This window comes from Lygodium microphyllum, chromosome 25, assembly GCF_053477565.2.
Source record: "Lygodium microphyllum isolate KBCC chromosome 25, Lygodium_microphyllum_v1.1.10, whole genome shotgun sequence".
Taxonomy (NCBI): Eukaryota; Viridiplantae; Streptophyta; class Polypodiopsida; order Schizaeales; family Lygodiaceae; genus Lygodium; species Lygodium microphyllum.
The window spans coordinates 6,483,216-6,508,633 of record NC_141159.1 but is presented as its reverse complement, the minus strand read 5'-3'; the positions used below and the strand labels follow the sequence as shown (position 1 = coordinate 6,508,633).

At 40.9% G+C, this 25,418-nt stretch overlaps 1 protein-coding gene across 2 annotated transcripts in view; it reads left to right on the top strand.

Annotated features, from left to right (window-relative positions):
• Positions 1-2,057: 2,057 nt before the first annotated feature.
• Positions 2,058-25,418, top strand: part of LOC148013871 (uncharacterized) — an 85,747-nt gene continuing 62,386 nt past the window's right edge. For both annotated transcript variants that reach the window (XM_087666382.1, XM_087666381.1), the window contains exons 1-5: positions 2,058-2,333; positions 4,703-4,780; positions 4,884-4,938; positions 23,427-23,496; positions 23,649-23,769. In XM_087666382.1, coding sequence (XP_087522508.1) covers positions 2,148-2,333; positions 4,703-4,780; positions 4,884-4,938; positions 23,427-23,496; positions 23,649-23,769 — 510 coding nt within the window. In that variant the 5' untranslated portion in view covers positions 2,058-2,147. The remainder of the gene's footprint in view (positions 2,334-4,702; positions 4,781-4,883; positions 4,939-23,426; positions 23,497-23,648; positions 23,770-25,418) is intronic.

Genomic DNA, 25,418 nt, shown 5'->3' with positions numbered 1-25,418 from the left:
GGATTTTCCTTCTCACACAAATGCTTGCAAAAGCTATTCCTTGATGTCACTAGATGCATCAATCCTCAAATTTTCTATCAATGCTTCTACCTTCACAAACTGCATGAAATGGTAGTACATCAATGAAGGATCTTTATAATTGAGCAATCATCAAAACTTGATGTCAAATATTGGTGAACCTTTCAACTTAGACCAATCAATTATACCTTCACAAAGTCATTAGCCAACACATCAAGATAAAACCTTACTATCTTGGTGGTGATTACCTTGACTAACAAACTTTGTGGTGCATTGCAAGCCGCTATTGGATTGAATTGACAACAATCATGATTATGAGCCATGATTAACATCAAAATATCACCTCATAGAAGTAGCTTGATGAGATAAACGTATTAAGATCCTTAATATATAGTAATTCAATAGTGAATTGATGAGTTGATTCCAATAGCTTATTGACAAAATGATTCCAATAGCTTTATTGATTGTACCTTGATAGTTAGTTAATACCCTAATTGTAAACTACAACTATTCGAGAGCTATCATGAGAAGTAGGAGTGAGTGAGGTTTTAAGTACTTACAAGTTGATCATTGGTAGGTTATTTGATAACTAGTTAGTTTATTAATTTTATACCATATATAAATTAGTTTTAGGACGTAGTTAATTAGTTATTTATTTAAACTAAAACTAAATGTTGTAATTTTTAAAGTACCAATCAGATATTGGTTATTAGGTTATTTGATAAAAAATTAGTTTTAAGTAATATATAATTAAATATGATTCATTATTAAATGTGTAATTACATAAGTTTTTTTAAATTTTAAATTACTTAAGATTTACTAGTCGTTAGGTTATTAAATTAGTTTTCACAAACCAAATAGTTATTATGCATTATTGATTGTTAAAATACCTAAAGTGATTGATTGGTTGGTTCAATATATATTCATAAGTATATATAATAATAATATTGTTACATGGGCAAGGGCTAGTATCCTTCATCTATCTTATAGTTAATTAACCATGTCATAAATAGACCATGACTGTGACAATCAGTCTTGATGTGTGAGTATGAGTATTGTAGTTATGAATATAATAGCTAATGTTGTTGGCCTTAGCATCCAACTTGTTAAAAAAAAAAAAGATAGATAGTTACTATGTATACTCCATACCTATTTAGAGATTGCTTATGATCCTTATCATCTAATGTAGCTATGAATTTATTTGTTCTTTTACTTGTCAAGTTGTCTCTAGTATACTATGGTAAATCTTTGTCATGAGCTCTTACCCTAAGCTTCTCTAAATACTTTAGGTATTAGTTAAAATAATCAATTAATTAGTTATTAGTAGTTTTGAACATGAAACTAATGTGTTCTAAAGCTAGATTTAATTTGGACCACTCAATTAGTTCTATGTTATCATTCCAAGCTTGACTTCAGCAAAGTGGATTTTGATTTTCATAAATACACTCTTTCACAAGGTTAGCAGTAAAGAAAAGCAAAGAAAAGTGCATATCTTCTTGAAAGATGGGGGAATGTCATTTTTTCCCATAATTATGAAACAACGAAGAGACTTGTGCCAGCTTTTCAACATGCTGCTTGTATAGCATGCTCATAGGTTTTTTAAAAAAGATTATATGCTTTTACGAAGTTATAAATTTATTCTTAACCAAAAAAATAGTGAAATGTTAAAGCCATTCCTTCTCAAGCTTTGATCAAGCAAAATTTTGGCGTTTGGTTCTATGTTTCGCAAGGTACTCTTCATGAACACAATGTGTGGAGCTATTTGACAAGTTTTTAGGCAAATCTAATTAGCTCCAGAAGCTCACGAGTCTTGTTCATCTCATGCATAATTTAAAAAATGTGTTTATTTTTTCAAGGTATAGTTCAAAACACATTGAATTCAACAGAATGAATTTGTTCCATTAAAAACATGCATTCAATTCTCATATATATTTCAAAAGCCATGCATCCATTTTGCCTAGCATATGGCTAAAAGCAATAATATAATTCATAACATAACTAAACCTTGCTGAACTTGTCAACCTCGTGTGCGGTCTAACTGTTAAAAACGAACATCGTGTTCTGCGGAAAGGGCATACGAAATCAAGAGAACCCGACTGGAAATGTTTGTGCAGTCATGAGCCCTGACCATGGCCGCCGGAGAAGAAGAGGGCCATCAGGAGCAGCAGCTGCAGGACGAGGAGGAGGGAAGGGCGGTCGTGGCTGCAGAGGATGGTGGTGGTAGTGGTGCTGATGGAGAGATTAAAGAGGACAAGAACTCAACTGTCCAGCGCTTGCTTCGCCATAACGCAGCTCTTTGCCATAACTTTGAGCAGGCAGGCTCTTTCTTAACACTATGTTTGGCAGTCTGATCGGCCATACATTGCCTGCCATTGATGCAGGCCTGTGTGTTTCTCATTCAAAGCTTAATATGATTGCTTATACTAATTTGGCCATCCAATTTTCCACCACGAACATGTAGGAATCAATCCAATGTCATTATCGGCTTCTCATTTGCTTCGGAGAAGTTTAAATATGTCATGGGAAAACGACAGAGAAATGATGCCAAGGATGCGATTAAACTTACACAAGAAGGATAGGACTTTTCTACAAGCCAGATTCCAAGATTCAAAGTTTCATGTTAAGAGTTACCTTCCACATAATGTAAAGGAGGAGATGCAACGAGATTATGTCAAACACCAAGGGACATGGCCTGAGGCTGCAGATGCATTGAAAGACGTAAAGTCTTCATACAAGAAGAATTAAGATATTCATTCATCATTAAGTACAATGGCAAAGAATGAGCTAATAAGCTCCTTGATTTCTCAATAGAACCAATGGTTGTGAAGTAATATTTCCAAGTGAGGACTTAGGACTCCCCAATGTTTTACACTCTCAATGGTGAACATATATAATTGCTAGTAGGCATGCCATTTAGATTCACAACCTTGCATCTTTTGGTCCTTAACTTGCACACTTGTAAACTTTCACTAGTTTTGGGCATCAACCCTTCCCACACACTGTCTCAGTCTTCCTCCCTTGTGTCTATGCACATGCCACTTATGCTTGTCATATATAAGCTTGTCTACATTTGGGCTAGTTGTTGGAGTGCATATTAAATTTGCAAAAGCCAAACTTTTATGTTTGAAATCTTGTGATTGGCATGCTTTGCTATTTCGTACTTGTGTTCTATTGTCAGTCATTTGGGGTATGGGGCCTTCATTGTAATGGTATGGCATGGATCCCAAGGTGGTTGTAGAAAGCCTGACGGCTGCTCCAAATGAGGGTGATAGTAGCAATTTCTTGAATCACTCTTCACTAATGGTTGGAATATGTTGAGAATTGCTGAGAGAATGTTAAAGCAGGAGAGATAAAATTAGTTGAAAGGACTATCTTTTGGATAGTAGCTTTGTTAGCAATTTTGATAGTATCAATAGAGTGCTGAAATTATATTCAGCTGAGCATTACAACAAGAATGTCTTCATATAGTGAGATTCACAAGGTAAAGGAGGAAATGCAATGCCTAATCTTGGACAAGGTACACAATTGGGGCAGTAAGCTGAAAATATTGGTGTAGACCAAAATGCAAGGCTTTCTATGCTAAATGATATTGATGACAAGCATAAAAGTGAAGAATATGATGATCAATTTAAACATCGGTTTAGGATATTAGTTAATATCCGTGCTCAATTAGCAAAGGATCCTCAATTGACTCAATTTTTGAACTCTTCAACGAAGGGCAATAAGGACAAGAAGAGAAAGTCATCCTCTAGAGCTTTGAGACAATGAAATATATTGAAGGAAGCGCCAAAACAGCGTCATGATGCTCCCAACATAGTCAATTAGCAAAAGCAATTAGTATTGATGGGGGAATTGATACAAATACAAGGCCAACTTGGTAGCGCCAATCCATTTGATGATCAAAAGCAAGGCATATATGCAAATGTGGATCACTCGGGCTACTTTGGAGGTGAATCAGCTTTCCATATAATGGCTCAAAACACTTTAGCCATGGGAATGGATAGACCGAATGTACATGGTATGCAGGCTGCAGCCATCTATGCAAAGGGCATGCAAGGCCAAATGTATCCAGGTATGGTCAATGGAATTAAAAATCCAATGTATATCAATGTTGACATGATGCTCAGGGTACAAATTAACATGTTTGGTAATGCATCCATGCAATCCAGTATGTTTGGAACTTAGGACAATTGCTGGTTATGTTAATGCTCCATTTAGTGCTGGTCAAAATGTTGGTATAGCAAGTGTATCCTTTTTGCAGCCACCTACCTATTTTAACTTGGCACTGGTAGGCAAAGCAAAAGATTACATTGAGTGTGGTAAAGGTGTGAAGTTTGAAGTATTTAGTGGGGCATAATACAGATTAAAAGTGCGTGGTTTAAGAAGCGATGTCTCTTTTGAAGATTGTGCTTGAGGAAGAGACCTATTGTCTTGTGAAGGACACTTTCATTGTGCCAATTGTCTCTCTGGCCAGTCAAGAGATGCCATACTCTCTCACTGGAACAATAAACTATCATTTGATACTTGATGTCAATCACCACCTTTGCACGACAACATAAACCTGTTGGTCTTTTGCTAGAATAGATTAGTACCAATCTGGGTGTTAATTTTCATGTGAAGAAAAGGTGAGGTTTCGGTGTAGCAATTGACAACATATCTGAATCCTTTGATTGCTTTTATGCAGCTTAAGAATCTTTACCTAAAATTGTTGCAAGTGGACCATCATATAAGAGAAGCCTGTAGGCAACTCCAATCTGAAAAGGTAGATATTTACATCTTTTTCAGATATGGATTTATAGCTCAATCATTTCATTGTGGAGTATTTAAATTTCTGCTTGTATTTTAAACTGTCTCTTTCCTCCCAGGTTGCACTTGAATCAAAAACCTTGGTACTAGAAAGTGGACGCAGCAAAGTTTATGGTAAAAGATTTTAGGAGTTCAAAAATTCATAAAAATTCAATGTAAACTGTGCTAGTGATTCTTTTAATTTTCAAAAATTTGTCATTGGATTGTTCTCCTAAGTGTTTGAACTTAACACTTTTTACTATGGCCATTGTTTTAGCTTTTTAGCTTTCCCTATATAGCCTTGGGCACAAAATAGAAATTGCTCACATGAGGTGATTTGACTATTTAAATGGAAGATTGATTAAATAGTTTTTTGAGGTCTTGTTGACAAAGTGGCAAATTTCATCTTAAATTCACATGGAGCCATCACATATTTGGACAAAATTTCCTTATCTTTCTGTAGATTCAACATATAGCTGGGACTCAACTTTCCAACCATCGGGAAGACTCCTCTTATACTGGGCTCCATATTCAAGATGATTGAGGATTTCAATCGGAGTCCAAATTGGAGTTGATCCACAATTCTAGCTTTAAAATCCCAGAATGAGCACAAGGTTTCTTCATTACAGGGTCAGCATTAGGACACACTGACCACTCCTTCTGACTGAATTTGTTGCACTTTCTGCAGAGTCATCTTGTCATTTGGGGATTCATCTTCTTTTCCCATCTAAGAGGGGCTTTCTGTTCTTCTCTCATCCATTTTTATGTATCTCTTTTCTTTTCTATTCACTTGTTGCACATTTTGGGTTCACACTTCTCTTTCTAAATGTTGTTGAGAGTGTTTGTCCATTTCTGTTTTGGGGTACTCCCATATTTTGGTGGTCCACTTTGTTGTATATATCCACCCAACTATATTCTAAATGTTGTTGAGAGGGTTTGTCGTACTCCCATATTTTGGTGGTCTACTTTGTCATATATATCCACCCAACTATATGATACACATCAGATTATTTGACCAGTGGACATAGATCCATTGTTTTCTTTCTACAAATGGTAACTGTATTAATTACCAGAAACACAAAAATACAAGTGACCTATATGATCGACAATATAGGAGTCACAATAAGACTATATGGCTGACAAGGACTGAAGAAACTGCAGCATGCCAAGAAAGCAAATCATCCCTGTGAAGGATGCCTGCAGGCTGAATGATGCTAAGCAGCCAATGAAGAAGATCTCACAGATGGGTAATGTGACTGCGCACTCGGGAAGAAATGAATGTATTCTCGATAGTCCAGTTATGCCAACAACCCAAGAAACACAGAAAGTGGAAAACAATCTTCACATGTGGATGCACAGAATCTGTCAATTTAAGTTTTATAAAAACTGGTCCCTTGATCACATGGTGGGCCAACCACATGATGCCAAATCTGTTGTTCTTTCTTCCACACTTTGTGTTCATTGTGATTTCCTTTGTCTGTCTCCCTTATGCTGCACACATGCACACTTCATTATTGCAGTAAGGTCCTCTTTGCCCACAAACAGACCTGAAAATGTTCACTGAGCAGTCTAAGTGTGCTGCCCATGCTGGAAATGTGCACCAAGGACTGGAATGTGTGGCCAGGCATCATGATATGGAGGGAGGAGAGAAAATGGCTTCTTCTTTGTGATGTGGTCTTCCAGACTGATCCGTGCAGGGCTAGGGAACCCTGATTTCCGCCTGATGTGCACTACAGCTGCTGTGCCATATGGGTTTCTAAAGACTGATCTATGAAGGGCTAGAAAACCTTAATCTCCACCAAATGTGGCTATGATGAAGGCTGCTGTCACATGAGAAAGACTGATGGGTAGAGATTGCATTAGATCTCTAGACGTCCTCGCAAGAATCTAGTTAAGGCTCACAAACAAGAGATAAATATGGAAGAAGATGGAGAAAATCATGTCTGGTAACACCCCATCTTAGATCTTGGGTGTGAGTAAAGGCCAAAGAGTTCAGGGATCTAATGGAAGATCAAAACACATCACTGTTGTTGGAGTCCATGGATGAAGAAAACCAACCAAGAAATATCACCCACTCTCAATATGAAAATCCAAAGAAATGGGTGGCAAAAATTGCCAATGGGAGTGGAAAGGCCTCAAAAAGGTCACATAGAAGGTACTTAGTTGGGAATGGATTAGCCAAATCATTGGCCCAACTAGAAGATAGTGAGAAGCTATCAAAGATGTTGAAAAGCACTCCCACTAGAGATTAACATCAAGGACCAAAGGGCATGGGATGGCTCGCAAGATGAGAATCCTTGAAAGAACTCACAATCCTGGGTATCCTTTTTTGAAAGTGACAGGAGGTCCAAGGGAACCACTAATGAAGATGGTGGGAGATGGGATGGAACGTATGGGTGGATGGTAGCCTAATGGGTGTGGCAAGGGAACCACCAATGAAGATGGTGGGGGATAGGATGGAACCTGTTGGGGTGGATGGTAGCCTAATGGGTGTGGCAAAGGGGAGGTGCCAAGGACAACCTTGCTTAAAGAAAGCGGAATGGAGACAATAAAGCCCATGCCTGTGACAAGTTGTCGAAAGAATGGCCCTTGAACAGCATCCTTGACAAATTTGGCTTGCTCAATGAAGATGACAAGGGTACTGAGACTGGTAAGGACATAAACTCAGAGAATATGAAAGCACAAACCTAGAACATGTAGGACTTCCACTAGAGAGCTTCAATGAGGATGGTCAAGAAGTAATGGCATGGTTCCCACACCACCAATAGGCACACATGATTGTCACCTTTTGTGACAAAACCCTCTCGAGAACAGAGATTCGTCGGGATTGCATGGGCAGGTTTTGCCCAAATGTTAGGGGCTACCTGCCACGTGTCAGTTAGCCCTTTACCAGGCCATGCAAGGAGAGGAAAGGCCCCGGAAAGCAGGGCACCAGATGGGTAACTGCTGTTGGGCCCGTTCTAGGGACTGCAAAATCAGATTTTCTCTCATTTCTGCTGCTCTTCTCTCTCTCATTCCTGTTCTCGGCCAGGAACTGCTGTTGCCAGCATGATCTAGGGCAGAAATTGCTGTCACCAGCCTGATTTGGAGGAGAAACTCTTGTTGCCTGCCGCAATGCTGAACTGGAAGTGCTGCCGTTGGGAGTTTGTTGATCCCAGGTGTGTAACCAGCAGGAATTAGAGGCTGCATGGATGCCTTGGGATGTGCACATGCATGTTCTAGTCAATTTTCTGGGTTGCCATCGTAAATTCAGTCAATTGGCAGCAGATTGGAAGACATTTTGTGGGTTGTGGAAGACATTTTATGGTCTACAGTAGGGTTGAATTGCATGCAGCAGAAGACTCAAACTGGCTTTCCCGGGCACTCAACTTAATGGGAAAATTGAGGATTAGGGTTGCTGGTTGCATAGGACAGCAAATTGATCCAGGTTTGTCAGGGATTGAGTCTTGATTTTTGGCATCAAGGGAGATTTCAGTTAATGGATCTTTGAAGAGCTTCGAGCTCTCAAATTGGTCTCAAATTCTAGAGCTTCAGTCTCCCTCTGTTGTATCTCTTCAATTTCTGGAATCAATCAAGAAGCAACGCTGCAAGGGGGTCCAATGTTGTTGAATTGTCTCTTTAGTTGGTAAAGTGCCGAATTTTATTAATTTATGTAAAATTTCCTCGCTGCTATCTTTTGTAAATCAGGGATTTACTACCCTTTCTAGCAAGGAAGCCTATTTTCATGGTTCTATTGCCAAAATACATCAACTCCCTTGAGTAGGTGGCCATGGCACCCAATTTGCAAGCAAATTACTGGAATTGTTCTCAGCTGTGATAAAATTCAGCAAGCATGTCTTCAAGCAATTATGAATCTTGTTATCGCGATGCCTCTCTATTGGAGGAATCAAAAGACATTGGAAATAATGCATTGCATGACAAGTCAGTCATTTTGACAAAACGAGCAACCTTGCAAAACTACCAATCTCCAAGCCCATACCAGGTACATTACAACAAAAAATTATAGTATTTTTTACTAACTATATAAGAATAATTGCAATTTGTAAAATTATATGCCCGTATACTATTTTTGAATACTCTACTTTGAGGCTGTATGTCATGCAACCGTTGCAATGGATGTTGCAATGGTGGCAACATTACTTTTCCATTTTGACAACAATGTTTACCAAACAAAACTGATCCTTACACTTGAGTCTCACATCTCCACAATTTAGCCGAACATTGCTCACACAGCTCAAAAAGACTTCCCATCAAATGCACAATCAAGTCTTGAAATAGCAATATTGTAGTTGCAGGATGAATATCCATTGTAGATAAAGCATGCAAAATGGAGCAAAAGCCTCTATTTTGAGGGCTAAAGGTTGGAGCATTATTGACATGTGACTCATCAATCATAGGGTTTCCTAGATTTTGGTGATTTCTAGTATTGCAATTATAACCTTTTTAATACATATGTGCTTTGTGTCTGCAACATAGTAATTACCAAAGAGCTTATAGATCTGAAATCTATAACCTTTGCACCTATAAATGGCAAACATAGTCAAATCTACGGTATACCTAGAAACTGCCGACCAACTTGCAGGAGCCCAACCATGGAATGGGCATTCAACATGAGCAGAATGCTGAAGGTTGGTCCATGAAGCTGGTACTTCATGGCTTCAAGATGCTGAAAATCAGCAAGAGAAAGAGGATTTGGTGCCTATATCAAAGCTCAACTCATGAAGCAATGGGGAGTGTGTCTTTCATTTTCAACTAATACATACTGAGGGTAAGAAAAATGTGTAGTAGATGCACTCTCTAGAAAACCATAGACTTCAGAAGTGACTATGGCATATCATTCAGAGTTGGATGCCATGAAAGAGCAATATGCCGCTGAAAGGACTTTGCTTATGTGTATGATAAAGCTATGCAATGGGCGCAGGCATGAACATTACGTTCTTAAGGATGGTCTTCTCATAATGCATGGACAAGGGCTGGTATATGTGGCCAGATATCACACAACCTAGAGAGGAGAGAAACGGACTGCTGCTGTGCCACAGTGGTTGCCAAGGACTGATCTATGCGGGCTGAGAAACCCTACTTTTCCACCAGATCTCCCCATGATGAAGATTGCTGTCACATGTGAAAGAGCGATGGATGAAGAGTTTGTCAGAGCTTTAAATGTCCTTGCCATACTCTAGTTGTATTTCACAAACAAGAGATGAACATGGAAGAAGACAAGTAAAATCATGTTTGCTAATGATGCACTCATTCATGAAGGCAAGGGAGATTTCCATGATTATGCATTTATATGTTCATTCATCCTACAAAAGTAGATAATGTGATAATAATAATGCTAAAACTAGGCCATGGTGAAACAAACCTTCCTCCTTAGATAGGGTGGTACTAACCTGATTTAACACTAATTACAACAAGTATAAAGTTTAAATGAATTGAAATGCACACTTTATCACTTTCATCTTGGACAATGGACAGCTTGTTGGTTCCAAAATTTGCAGCCCTTGCAGCATTTCTTCAACTTTTATTGCAAATGGATGGAGTACAATGAAGATCCTCCAATCTCCTCTGCTAATCCAAGTGCCACTTTTTGTCAAAACTTACAAGCAAGCCTCCAAACCAATTTGCCCCTTGGTTTGCTTGGGGATTGGCCTTTACCTTGCTCCTTGAAAGACAAATTCAGTCCCAAATCTGATATTGATTGACTAGCCTTTTGAATCTCCCTGAAATTCAAGTCCTAGGCCCTTATTCTGAGCACACATCTGGAGGTCGCTCTCAAACCGTAATTTTTGTCATAAATTAGAGTATAGCAGAGATTAATTGAAATCTCTTTCTTCAATGACTCAAATGGTTGGGTTTCGCTAAGATACTTGAGAGATGGCTAGGGGATGAGAGAGAATGTTGGTTGTAGAGAGAGAAATTTTATAGTTTCATTGTGAGAAATGTTGAAAAAACTACTGCTACCGTGTTCAAACAACCATGGTAGTTGTAACTTACAGCTAAGGACAACCAGAAAAACTACTGTCCCTCTTATATGCTATCACTTTACCAGAAGGACCTTGGGTTGCTGTTACCTACTCTTGGAGAGCTCCAAACTATTGTCACTTGTTGCAGGAATAGTCATTGATAACTGCAAATCACATCAATAGCATCTCCTTGCTCTCTAACAGCCTTCTCTCTCACAATAGTTAGAATAGACTTTCACTAGCTCCTTAAAATGTTTTTCCTACTTACATGGAAAAGCTTTATCAATTGGTAGTCTTCTAATCCCATTTTTCACTAAAAATCAATTTAATAATTATTCTAGTGTCCAAAAGAATAATTCTATCAGGCAATAATTAAATTGGCTAGTCCAATTTGTCTCCGAAATATCCCTAAGTAGTTATTAGCTCTTAGACTGGCATTAATTAATTAAATAATACATAGTGTCTAATGTTACCACTGATATTAGTGGCAATAAATTGTTCTAGGCCCAAATCTGAGACAAGGTACCACCTGGTACCTATCAAGTATAACTTATTATAACTTTTGCCTTTGACACCAACTAATATCTCTCGGGTCCCATACTGTGAAATAATTAACGTGCACCTTATATATGCACGTCACATTTGCACATTTGATTAACTTATAATGAAATGCTAAGCAAAGTAATAAAATTTCTTGTCCTTGTGACAGACCACCCCCTTGAAATCCTTGCAATTATCCTCGACTGTACTACAATGTGCCAAAACATCAGTTGGCACTATTGAAAATACATGTTGGTATCATAGTCAAACAATATGTGCACCTATTGCTTAACCATGCTTATACCCTCTATATACTTGAAATTCCAATCACTTAAATGAGTTATGATCCACACACATGAATCATACCCATTGTTAGAACCATAAGGGATGTATCCACATGCCAAAACCCAATGCTGTTTTGACCACCAAGGCATTGTAATGCATAAATTAACATAACCAATGCCTCATTGCAATGATGTACTACATGATACTCAGGTAAGGCATACATCAACTGCAAACCACATGTAACTTATGCAATTGTACTTCTCTTGCATCATTTGTAAATGTGTATCGCATGCCATCCATGCATCCCATATATGCCTTGCAAATGCACACCACATCCAAATGTACATTCCATGTATTTCATACATGCTAGCAACCTTGCAAATGTATAGTTTTAGAGCCTAGGTGCAAACCATACACATTTGCATGCCAACTCACAATGACTAGTATACTCAATAGTGATCCCATTGGTAGAAATACTGTTAGCGCACAATACTTTGGATACAAGCTAAGTACATCCGAGATCCTCTACATAACCAAGCTATCCATAATCCATCACTAGGGGAGTGGAGATGCATCCTCCCCCTTGAGCATTAGACAATACTTTGGACCTTCTATGCTTTATTGAACCTGAAAAAGCCCGATCCAAAGTTGGCTCTTACTAAAACACATCAAGGTAAAGTGTATCATTGAGGATAATTTGCTAGGTTACCCTCCATCCAGTTGTATTCTTTCATAGGTGAAATAATGCCAAAACTTCACCAAGAAGCACATGGAAACTTTACCTCTAACTTGCCTCAAAACCTCCACTAGATTCTAGGCCTTTTTTCCTCTTAAGCATTGCAATGCTTTCAACTTTAACATTTTTGCAATTCCAACTTAACTAATATGCAACATTGCAACTAATTGACTAGCCCCTCATGTGTACTTGACATGCTAGGAGCATTAGTGCATTAGGCATTATTCTTATCTGCATACTTTGGATCTTTACAATGTGACTGTGCATGGAAACTTGAATACACCAGCTATACCAAGATACATTTTTCCATACATTGCATGCACTAATAGCTATATTATCTCATGTAGGCATTACCAATTGCATTTTCCCTCATGACTAGCACTATATGGAGCATTTGCATGACCAACATTAATATGAGAAGTCCCCAAATACAGTGGCCTACATATATGCATTGTGCCAAACTTGCAACTTTGTGCCCCAACATCATGCCAACATTGCTCTATATGAGGTTATGCATATTACTAGCCACACCCGGATGCATTGGGCCTTGCACACCACACATTGGTTGTTGTATACCATAAGGAGTTGTGTCATACATTCTCGTGTGTGATCCTTGATCCCTGTAGCATAGAAACTAAAGTACCATGGCTGCCCCATCATTGCATGCATGCCCCACTGTCCAAAACCCATTCGATTGGCACTACCAAGATGGCCTTGTATATGCATCAATTGCCCCAGTGACATCATTTGCTTATGTTCACTACTCACATTTGGAACATCATGCAGTTGTATTGGCTCTTCCTTTGGTGCATCTTGTTGTCCTGAACCTCTTGAAGACAATTTCTCTTCTTGCCTTTGCTGCCCTCCTTTAAGGGGTTCAAAAATTGCATGAACTAAGGATCATTTTTCAATTGCACAAACATTTCAACTGATGTCCTTAGTTGATCTTTAAACTGGTCATTAAATTCCTCTTTCTCTTGCTGGTCATTATCTTTAAGAGACCTAAAAGAACCCACCTCTTGTCCAATTTCCTCATTCTCAGCTTGCTGCCCATGCTGAGTGCCTTGTCTAAGATTAGGCATTGCATTTTTCCCAACACTTCGTGAATTTTTAGATTAAGAGGCATCATCCCTACTCAATCCCATCTTACTATTTGAAGATATTCTTGATGTAATGCTCAATTGTATCCAATTTCAGCACAAGAGCAAAGCTTCTTAACTTCAATCAGGTACTTGGGGCCCACCAATTTGAGGGAATTGATGGTGTCCTGATGATGGAATATTGAAACCAGCCTTCCTCTTTGGATAGGGTAGTACTAACTTGATTTAACACTAATTATAATAAGCATAAAATTTACATAAATTGAAATGCATACTTTACCACTTTAATTTTGGACAATGGATAGCATGTGGGCCCCAAAATTGACGGCCCTTGTGGTATTTCTTTAACTTGTATTGCAAATAGATGGAGTACAATTGAGATCCTTTGACCTGCACTAATCCTAAGTGTCACTTGTTGTCTCCAAACTAATTTGTCCCTTGGTTTGCTTGAGAATTGGCCTTTACCCCGCTTCTTGAAAGACAAATTCAGTCCCAAGTTTGATATTGACTGGATGGCCTCCTGAATCTCCCTAAAATTCTTCGATTTTAGATGTTGAAATTCAAGTCCTAGGCCCTTAATTCTGAGCACGCGTCCTGAGGTGGTTGTTAGATCCTAATTTCTTCTGTAAATTAGGATATAGTAGAGATTGATTGAAACCTCTTCCTCTAATGACTCAAATGGTTGGATTTCACTAAGATATCTTGAGAGATGGCTAGGGGATGAGAGAATGCTATAGAGAGAGAAAATTCAGAGTTTCATCGTGAGAAATGCTGAAAAAATTATTGTCACCCTGCTCAAACAGCCATGGAAGTTGTTACCTATAGCTTAGGACTACTAGAAAGACTGTTACCCCCTCTTGTATGTTGTTACTTGCACTAGAAGGACCTCGGGCTGTTATCACTTGCCCTTGGAGGGCTCCAAACTGTTGTCACTTACTGTAGGAATGGTCCCTGGTGGCTGCAAATCATATCAACAACATCTTCTTGCTCTCTAACAGTCTCCTTCTCTCTCACAATGGTTGAAACAGACTTCTAGTAGCCTCTAAAAACGTTTTTTCCGCTTGTATAGGCAAGTTTTGCCAAGTGGCAGCCTTGTGATCCCATTTTTTAGCATTATCTAGCTTATTAAATTAAATTTTAAAATATTAATCTTGAAAATTTGTTTAATAGTTTCTAATGACACCATTGACATTAGTGGCCAATAAATTGGTGTAGGTCCAAATCTAAGACAAGGCACCACCTAGTACCTGTTAGGCATATCTTGGGTCCCACATTGTGAAATAATTTACATGCACCTCACATGTGCAAGTCACATTTGCACAATTGATTAACTTATAATCAAATGCTAAGAAGTGGGGGATTGATGTAGACACCTCTTAGACATATATCGGGCTCTTCACGACAAGAGACATACTTGTCATAGTTGTTACTATCACCAGAGAGAGAGAGTGCTGAATTTTTCGGTACATGAGAATGGCAGATACAAGAGAGAGGATTTAGACCAATCAGATTTTATAGGATGCTCGTGGCAAAGGATTATGGTTATTGCTCATTGTGACAAGACTTGGCATCTAGACCCAGATCTTGTATCTTGCATGATGGATGGATGAAGGGATTGAGGGTATAGGAGGAGGTCTCTTCAAAGATTACAATGGGACCTTGGGGATTGAGTTTGGAGAGATCCATTCATAGAGGCATTGAGGGATGGCCCCTTCTTTGGATATACCATGAGATTGGGGAGGAGGATACAAATGAGCAAGATTAGAGTGATACGATTCTATCACACATCTATGTATCATACAATCTGTTGTATGGATTCTAGAGGAGATTGGAGGGTAACTTTAGACCTAGAAAGGTCTCTCTCTTTTTGTGGCTAGTAGGCACAAGAGCTTGGCAGTGGCACTTTGCTTGGTTATGGTAGAGATAGAGTCACTTGTGTCAAATGCAAGGAGCTGGACAAGACATGAGACACTACAGGTTTGGAGGAGGGCTACAGAGGATGGTTGCATGGGTTAGGTGTTAAGAAGACTGCTAGGGTTTGCACTGAGGACACACAGTGTACGACCACGACAGAAACACAAAGACACAGAGGGTAAAACTCAAACCCTAAACACAAAACTCAAAACTCAAACACAAAAACTCAAACACAAATAGAAGAAGGGAGAGAGAGAACACAACTCTGAAGTGAATGAATGCTGTAAATGAATGTAAGAGTGTACAGTGTGCTCAAGGGCAGAGCAATGTCAGAGTGTGATGTCCACTGAAGACGGATCCCAAGTCTGTGACCACCAGTCAGAGTGTAGGAGTGTTGAATAGTGAATGGCAGCAGGCTGGTCACCAAAACGCAGCAGTTTGGAGGCTGGAAACTGGTAAACGTAGCAGTGTACCACCGATTGGGGGCTGGAAATTGTGCACAATCTGCTGTAAACAGCGGGCTGAAACAGTGTCTGAGAGTGTCAGGGCCTGCAATGCTGAAAACGCAGGTTGGCTGACCCTGGAGATGATGGACAGCAGGCTGAACATCAGTCTGGGACAGTCTGGAGCAGTCGCTAGCAGCTGAGAGCTGTCGCCTACAGCAATGGACAGGTTGAAGATGATGTGGTTGCAGTCGATGATGGCTGGACAGCAGATGGAGGCGGGCTGTAGGCTGGAAACTGGGCGCCAACAGCAGCAGAGGGTGTGTGGGCTGGTGTAACCTGCAAACAAGGATAATTGTTGAATGGGGGCAGCCTGTCTATTTATAGATGTGGAAGGGCGTCTCAAAAATTAGGGTTTCCACTAAACTTTCTTGAACCGCTCCCCGTTTTAGAGTTTCCACTGAACTCTCTCGAACCGCTCCCCGTTTTAGGGTTTTACTCTAAAAGAGCATTTTTAGTGTGTTTTGGGGCTGTTTAAGAGGCTAATTAGCAAGTAATGTATATTTTAGCTCAACACCCCCTCTCAGGCCCAAAATTGAGCCGAAAGGTGAGACCAACCATGGTGATGTTTATGTATCCCAAGGCATCCCACCCCAAAGCAGCCAAGGCATCGGACAAAGGGTGCACGTTGGCTGCCCAACTGCCTACCAAGCCCCACAAAGGCGGATGGAACTTTTGTGTGTTGTTTTTTTTTTTTTTTTTTTTTTTTGAATAAGTGTGGTAAATTTTATGGGATGCGGCCGATTGAGAAATAGTGACCCAGAAGACAGATGTAGGGAGGGTACACCCAACACATTACAAAACAGTACAAGCTAACCCATACATTGAGGGTGTCGATGACGAGGAAAAATAGGTGATGAGGTATCCATGTGATGAAGAAGGATAGTGGTGTGGTAACAACAGCCGTTGGTGGAAATAGCCTAGGATCCGCTCAAGTGGTGCTTTGCACAATGAGATGCAAAGTATGCTACATGCTGAAGAATGCTCATGCAGCAGGTGCCACTTGGATAGTGTTCCTCATGGGAAAATTGTTCACTTGCCCAAGCGCCCTAGTATAAAGATGATGAAATCATGCAATGCAAAGGGTAAGGTACAACAGGGGGGAGAAGCCGATGTCGAAGACAAAGTGCTGAAGCTTGTAGAATATCAAGAAGGGTAGGAACCCCCTCTCAACCTGGATGTAGATGCTGAAGAAGGAAGAGGAGCTTGATGTCGGTCTTTGTGTGGTGCCGAGAACCATAAGGAATGAAGAGGAGGAGGAAGCATCCCAGCTGAAAGAGCTAGGTAGAAGTCACCACCATGATAGCATCAAGAGAGATGCTGCACAATCCGCCTCGAGAGGGGAAGCCTTGATGCTGGTAGAAGAGCAAAACTCCAAGGATGATGAAACTATGAAGAAACAGCGCACATCCCAAGTCTCCAGCCCAGGTAGGACTGGGCAAACCTGCATGTTAGCCCTACATTGAAAACAAAACCTGCAAACGAGATCAAAGTTTGCAATCACAGAGGTCAATAGTGAGATGCTCCAAAAAACAAAACAAAACAAAAATGAAAAGCTAACTGAAGGAACAAGTGCAAAGATGCAAATGTGTATGTGTGTGTGAGTAAATGCAGCAGAAGACTTAAAATGTAGAGACAAAAGTTCTATGGGCCTGACTCTAAGAGTGGGAAAAATGAATGCTAGACTGACCTAGGGTATCCGAAAGGACCTAGAGACATGCTAGTCTAAGAAGGTGGCCACTATCGCGTATGTCCAGTAGCAGGGATTTGCCAAGGAAATGCCCGATGAGGTGAGGAGGAAGGTGAGATAGATGCATAAAGTGCAACAGGATCAGAACCTGCAGACCAATCAACCAATCCTTCAGGAGTAGAGAAGGATGGCCGTTGAGGCTGTGCAGGTGCCACATGTCCAACAGTCGATGTGGGGGCTAGAGGAGCAGATGGGGTAGTAGCGGAAGGCGTAGCCTCACTACACTCTGAAGTCGCAGCAGTCTGCTGAGGCTTTTTAGGTGGAAGACCTTGGGCCTTGGAGCGACACTCCTCGTCCACATGGCCTGCTCTCTGGCAGTGTGTGCAAAACCGGTTTTTCTTAGGGAGTTGCTGCCAGATAGATCTTGATTCTTTGGTTCCATCGAAGGAAGAGGAGTCACCCTTTGATTGGCTTGCCTTCGCATCTAGCGAGTTCTTGCCACTGGTGGTTTTCCCTCTCGAAGAAGAAGCAACCAAACCCCTCTGCTCTGAATAAGGCTGTGATGAGGATTTCTTGTGGACTTGATCATGCAGCCTTGCGTAACGCAAGAACTGGCACTCAAAACTCGTAGAAGGTTGGCAATCGAGGTTGGGAGATGATGTGTTGAATGAAATTGAAGTATTTTGCGGGCAACTTATTTAAGAAGAATGTAACTTGATCGTTATCTGACTTTGGAGAGCCAGTAGTGGCGAACTCGGCAAGTAACCGACTATAGTCAGCCAGCTTGTCTTTCAGATCATCCCCTTCCTTAAGAGAGAACTCTTGAAGCTCAAAGTCGAGATTGATGCACCGAGTACGATCATGAGCCGCATAGCGGTCGAGAAGGTAACTCCAACGCTCTGACACGAGCGGGAAGTGCTGCAACTAGGAGTGAAACTCAAGAAGCAATCCCTGCATCAGCTCAATATTGGCTGTAGCATTGCAGACTCTCCATTGACGGATGTAGTTAGGGTGAGCTAGTCGAGGGTCCGGCATAGGCTCTAGACCAATGACGAGGTTCCAAAGACCCTGAGACTCATGCACTTGTTGCATGAAATTCAACCAAGTAGTGAAATTTGACCCGTTAAAACGTGTCTTATCTGTGAAGGCATTTTTGGCCGTTGCAACAGGAGTGGTAGTGCTTGGAGATGGATAGTGTGAAAAAGTGTAGTGGGGGTAGGATGGGGGAGTGGAGTACACTTGAGAATGGGCCCCAGAGTGCCCACCAGGTATGCGGGTAGTGTGCAAGTTGGATCCATAGGTAGGGATGGGCTGACTAGGCATGGGCATGGTAGCCACATGAGGAACCCAAGGAGGTGGGATGGGAACACGGGGAGCAGATGGGAATCCCTGCGCAGGTGTAACCCAAGGAGAGTGTGAAGACGCACCCTAAGCTGAGGATGGAAACCCCTGTGTATGAGTGGTCATGGGAGATGTGAAGCTGGGGATAGTGAGGGGGATGCCCATCACAGTTGACCCAGGAGTGATGAGTGTGCTCATTTGCTGAAAGGTGAGAGGCACTGTGTTAAATAGTGGCATTCCCCCTAACGAAGTACCATGGTGCAAAGAGGTAGAGAATGGGGTGGAGAAGGAAAAGGTGCTAGGAGCGGAGATGGTAGATCCAACCCCTAGGGTGTGTGATGCAGATGTGGAGTATAAGCCAAGATTTTGGAAAGATGATGAGAGATGATCAAGGTGTGATATAGAAGAGGGTGGGATGGGAGGGAAGTGAGAAGTGTGTGTGATCTGCTCAAATGAAACAAAAGCTGTAGATGTACCTGAATTCCGTCTGCTTCATGAGCCCCCTCTATTGAAGTTCACATACGCAAAGCCATCCGGATCCTGTACCTCAAAAGAAGAAACAGGCGAGGGTTTTGATTCCTGCAACACAAAAGAATTGTACAAACCTGATATTGGACCTGGCTGAGATGATGAAGATGGATCGCCAGACGTTTCGAATGCCGTATGTCCTTCATGATCAGAGAGGTGGCCAGCCTCACCAATTGGTCCGGATGTGGTAGCAAAATTGGTAGGAGGGGTGTAAACATCACCGTAGTTGTTGCGATAGTACTTCTCAAAGTCCTCCTCTGCCATGTTAGTGAAATCTGGTGAAGGTGGAGTGTCGTCCTCCTCACCGAGTCCATAATGCCGTCTTAGGGCCTCCAATGATGGAGAAGCCTAATAAGACATCATAGGAACTGGAGAAGAAGGTGTCTGGGACATTGTGATTCGGTTACGAGTCATATTGTGTGCCTCGCACAAAGACTAGCTCTCAACAATATCCGCAGGATACTCTTTACAAGAGCACCGGCTCTGATACCATGTTAAGAAGACTGCTAGGATTTGCACTGAGGACACACAGAGTGTACGACCACGACAGAAACACAAAGACACAGACACAGACACAAAGGGCAAAACTCAAACCCTAAATGCAAAACTCAAAACTCAAACACAAACAGAAGAAGGGAGAGAGAGAACACAACTCTGAAGTGAATGAATGCTGTAAATGAATGTAAGAGTGTACAGTGTGCTCAAGGGCAAAGCAATGTCGGAGTGTGACGTTCGCCGAAGACGGATCCCAAGTCTGTGACTACCAATTGGAGTGTAGGAGTGCTGAATAGTGAATGGCAGCAGGCTGGTCACCAAAACGGAGCAGTCTGGAGGCTGGAAACTGGGTAAACGCAGCAGTGTACCACCGATTGGGGGCTGGAAACTATACACAATCTACTGTAAACAGCAGGCTGAAACAGTGTTTGAGAGTGTCAGGGCGTGCAATGTTGAAAATGCAGGCTGGCTGACCCTGGAGATGATGGACAGCAGGTTGAACATCAGTCTGGGACAGTCTGGAGCAGTCACAAGCAGCTGAGAGCTGTCGCCTACAGCAATGGACAGGCTGAAGATGATGTGGCTGCAGTCGATGATGGCTGGACAGCAGATGGAGGCAGGCTGCAAGCTGGAAACTGGGCGCCAACAGCAGCAGAGGTTGTGTGGGCTGGTGTAACCTGCAAACAAGGATAATTGCTGAATGGTGGCAACCTGTCTATTTATAGATGTGGAAGGGCGTCCCAAAAATTAGGGTTTCCACTAAACTTTCTCGAACCGCTCCTCATTTTAGGGTTTCCACTACTGAACTCTCTCGAACCGCTCCCCGTTTTAGGGTTTTACTCTAAAAGAGCATTTTTAGTGTGTTTTGGGGCTGTTTAAGAGGCTAATCAACAAGTAATGCATATTTTAGCTCAACATTAGGAACAGAGGCTAACCTTTGAATATGACGATATACAAGGGAGTCATTCTTGTCTCATTTTGGGTAAGCTATTGAGTCTAATTGCCATGTTGTGTGGTATATTTAGACAGCCAAATATAGCCATACCACAGACATATCCACTGCAAAGATTCTCTCAAGTCTCTGAATGAGATGGAAGAGGAGACAAGGTGGTTCGAGACTATAAGGAGGAGAGATGCTTTTCTTAGGATCTAGGATTTTGGCAATTTCTTTCATAGCCAGCCACACATGGTTTGGCATCATTGACCTCTTGATTGGCTCTTAACTCAAGCCTTGTAATAAACTTTCACTTTTTTGTATTTGCTATTATGTTTCTTTTGAAAGTCTCTTATAAGGTTGTTTTGGTATAGTGCGTCGGGATACTTTGTCCTAGAAAAATAACTAAAGTACTTATTACTTTAGAGCGGCAAAGATCCCTTGTTAACTTGATTTGAAAAGAAACAAGGTCTATACCATTGAACACACATGCCGATTTTTATGTAAAGCCACACAACGTTTACCTTTGACCAAAATTTATTCCAACTAGATGCCTTCCCCATCCAACACGAAATTATCAACTAGTTCTATTTTAGTATTAGCATATTCTTTATGTATTCGATCAATGACTTAAAAAGTTGAGGTTCTCTTTGTATGAGAATCATATGGCACCTCTATTATTTCCAAGGGATTTCCACCTAAAGTTCCAACCTTACCTCTAGTTAGATCTATGGATAAGGTGACATTTTGGGGTTTCACATATGAGTCTGGTGGGCTCCCTGCACATTTTTGGGGTTCCCATAATAGGGATTGGATCAACATGACAAACCATGAAGATGCACAAAGTACATACACAATTGAAGCAGGTTTGAATTCTTAATGGGAGGCTACAATAAAGGTACCTCTTACTTGTACTCACTCCCTTGATATTGAATCTTTCAGATTGAGTCAAATAGAGTAGCCCGGTGGCTAGAAAGGTAGTTTATGCAAGCTTTGTCAAGGAGGTAGAATCAGAGGAGCATTACATTGGTAGATGTCCAGTATACTATGAGATCAAGGGGAGATACCATTGTTTGTTTATCATATTGGGGACTACTTGGATCAGGCGGATATTCTAATAGTTCCCATCAATCATTGTAATGCAATTTTGGGGAGATGCTTTGTCATAGAAGGGTAAATTGCTTACCTTTATATGAGAAGAATAAGCTAAGAACTGGGTTCTCTAGATCTGTTGTATTCGTGTGGATCCTTATGGATTTCTCACATTGTTATCTTTGACCTTGGTGGAGTACCATGGTTGCACTATTCACCATGTCAGAATTGTTAGTCCTGATCACAAACAGTGGTGTACTGATCCTTGTTATACCTTGGTTCTGGCTTTTCTGGGTTCTTGAGAAATGACTGCAATGTCGCAGCAGTGAGATCCTGGGGGTGGTTTTGGCATGTTCCACAGATTAGCCTGAATCAGGCACATGTTTTTTTAAAATTTTACTGTGTGTTTGAGTAGGCACACTATATTTGGTCCATCAGCTTGCCCTTGTAGCTCTATCCCCTGCCCACCAGGAAAGGTTCGGCTTTGTATCTTTTGAGCATTTTCCTCGGCATGCTCCCGTCTATCCTCATCCTGGGGTGCAGATATTTAGCTTATAGATACTGGAACTGCCCTGCCTATGAGGACACACAATTTGCCCAATTTTGTGCATATGAGGGATCATCAACATATATTTCTAATGGATATGCAACATTGTGCTGAGGAGTGCCACAGGGCTTTTCTTACTGCCTGGACACCAGGCCCTTTCTTGATGCAGCATGATCATTGATTTTGTAATTTCTTGGCAGTATTGTCCTGCACAATGACTGTCCCCCCATTCCCAATTCTTGGTTTACAGCCATATTGGCATTTGTATATATTTTGTCTCCCTCTAGGATACTCAGTCTGCATCGTTGTATGAAGTGTCTCTTCGTGGGTAAATGATCTTGTTAAGAAAATCCATATGAACTGCTTGCTCTTAGTTATGAGCTGGATCAGCAAAGATAAAGTTTTCATGGAAGCTTTTGAAATTGGCTTACCTGGGCACCATCAAAATCAAGATGTTGCATTCTTGGTACCTGTTGGGGACATTATTTAATTAGTCTCACGGGGTTCTAAGGAATGTGTGTCCGAACCTCTTTCTAATGACACTGTGAAGTGAGATGTCCTAACTTTCCACAATTAAAGCAATGTCCAACAATAACACCTGGTTTAAGTTGATACCATTTAATCTGTCTCCTAGTGCGCCTAGGCTTATGGGTATCCTGCAACATAGAACTTCTGTTCGAGTTGTGTAAAGCCAATTGCATTATGGCACGATATATTTGGACAGCCAGATGCAGACATGCCATTGATTATGAGATCACAACTGTGCATGCATGCATCAAATACTTTGTTTATGTACTTATTCGACCTTATACATCCCCTCCATTGCCTGCTCCCCCCCCATCGCCCCCCCCCCCTCTTCTGCTTAGATGTTCATTTGCAAAACGAAGTGCTTTAAATAGATATTGTTCAAAAGCTGATCCAGTGGTGAGTTTAAATTTTGTGTCATGCTATGAAGGTGATGAATCATGTTTGAGAACAATAGAGAATCAAAATACAGCCCTTGTCAAAGAGATTGACATTCTACGGTATCTGATGAAGTTAACTTTTACTTTTGTGACATTCAATATTTGTTTCGAAGATTTTAATGCACAAGAATTGGTTTTTCATAATTCAGTTTGGATGTTCACACACCTGTTTAGAATGCTTATAGCAATTAAGTGATTTATAAAATTTGCAGTAGTGAAAGAGACCAGGCAATTGCAGAAATAGACAAAGTGAAGGTGGAATGTTCTAAGTTGATCACTTTAGTGGGAGAAGAGAAAGCTTTTCGATTGAGAGATGAGGACATTGTACAAAAGGTGGCATTCATTGAACTTTGCATTTGCTCCATTTGTATGATTGCAAATTGATGAACTGAAAGTGTATACAACTTAAATCTGGATGTACCACTTCCACAGAGCTGAAAGAAAGGTTTTGAAACTAAAATATGGTCAACCGCTGTGTAGATTGTGATTGTACCTGATGTATCAATCTTGACCATGTGCCCCAAGAGTTCATGATCATTGAGAGGGATGACTTGACCATCAAGTTGGCTGAATATCAGTGTTTACTTGCAAAATTCGCACTAGTGGCCCACCAAAATGAGACGATGACCAAGTCACTTTGTATATGAATAAGATACCATACAAATACTTCAATTTCATATATTACACCATCTCATAGCTGCAATTCTCCACATTTTATGAATTTGAATGCCAACTAATGTGGGACACAAAGTTATTTGATCAGGTTTAGAGAAATCCCCTTAGTCAACTTTAGAGCAGGCCTTGGGTGGGAAGAACAATAACAGCACCACCCAATTGGCTAGTGAGGATGAAGGTGCCTCCCACCAGGATAATAGCTACTGCCAACATTATCAAGATTAGTGATTTTGATAACAAAATTTTATTTAAAGGCCAAGGCAGCTGCCCAAATCCTGACCCTCTACTCCACCTCAGACCTCGAGCACATGAGAGGGCAATGCTTCCCCTCGTTCACAGGCAAGAGGTGGTCATGCTCCAGTGTGTGTGGCTTATCCACCAAGCCCACAAGGTGCTCACTTTGATCAATGAAGACATGCAAGTCATATCACCACTGGACTATAGCTGAGCCCAATGTCCTTGAGACCCTCCAGTCTAGAGGATTGTACAACATAGCACCTCTCATGGTTAGATGCCCATGGCACTAACCAAGAAGCTACCCTTCTTTCCCCATATGTATCTTTGATTCTAGCAGGGCTCACTCACGCTTGTATTCACTTTTCCGCTGTACATTAGTTCTTTGACTATCTTACAACTCTAGCTTGCCTACCCTTTGGTAGTGGAAAATCTCAATCTAACAATGAAGCACCTAAAGCATCTATATTAAAGTTTAGGTATGTATGCCCTATGTTCTCATGTGGTACTTATGCTTATTGCTTGTGTTTCAGGTAGGAACCAACAACTGCACGAACCTACTGGTTTTGATCAAGGTGGAGACTTGGATGGTTTGACACTTCCAGATTAGTTTTTCTACTTTGGTTAAGGTTCATTCTTGGACCAGCATGGAGGCATTTCCTCTAGAGGCCAAGTTACAGCTTTTCTTGGGGCTACCACAAGGGGTCATTCATTTCACAGGTTTCCATTTGGCCACCTACTTCACTCTTCTTCATTAGGTGCTTATCTTCCCCCTTTAAACATTATGGGGTAAGAGATGGCGCTTGCTTCTCCTTCCACCTTTCCATGGTGAGAGAGGGAGATCATTATGTTGATGTACTCATGCATTCACATCGTTATCTGTTTGCATCTTAATGACCATTCTTGTAAAAAAATCGGCAAGTGAATAATTCACCTATGAGGGCATTGCTCAAGCAACACAACTACATTTTGTATTTCATCTAGTTTTGCATGATACCTTGCATTGCCCCTTTCATCTCCTATGCCTTGGCTTAATGAGAGGGATGGGAACTTAGGTCCTCCAAGATGAAAAT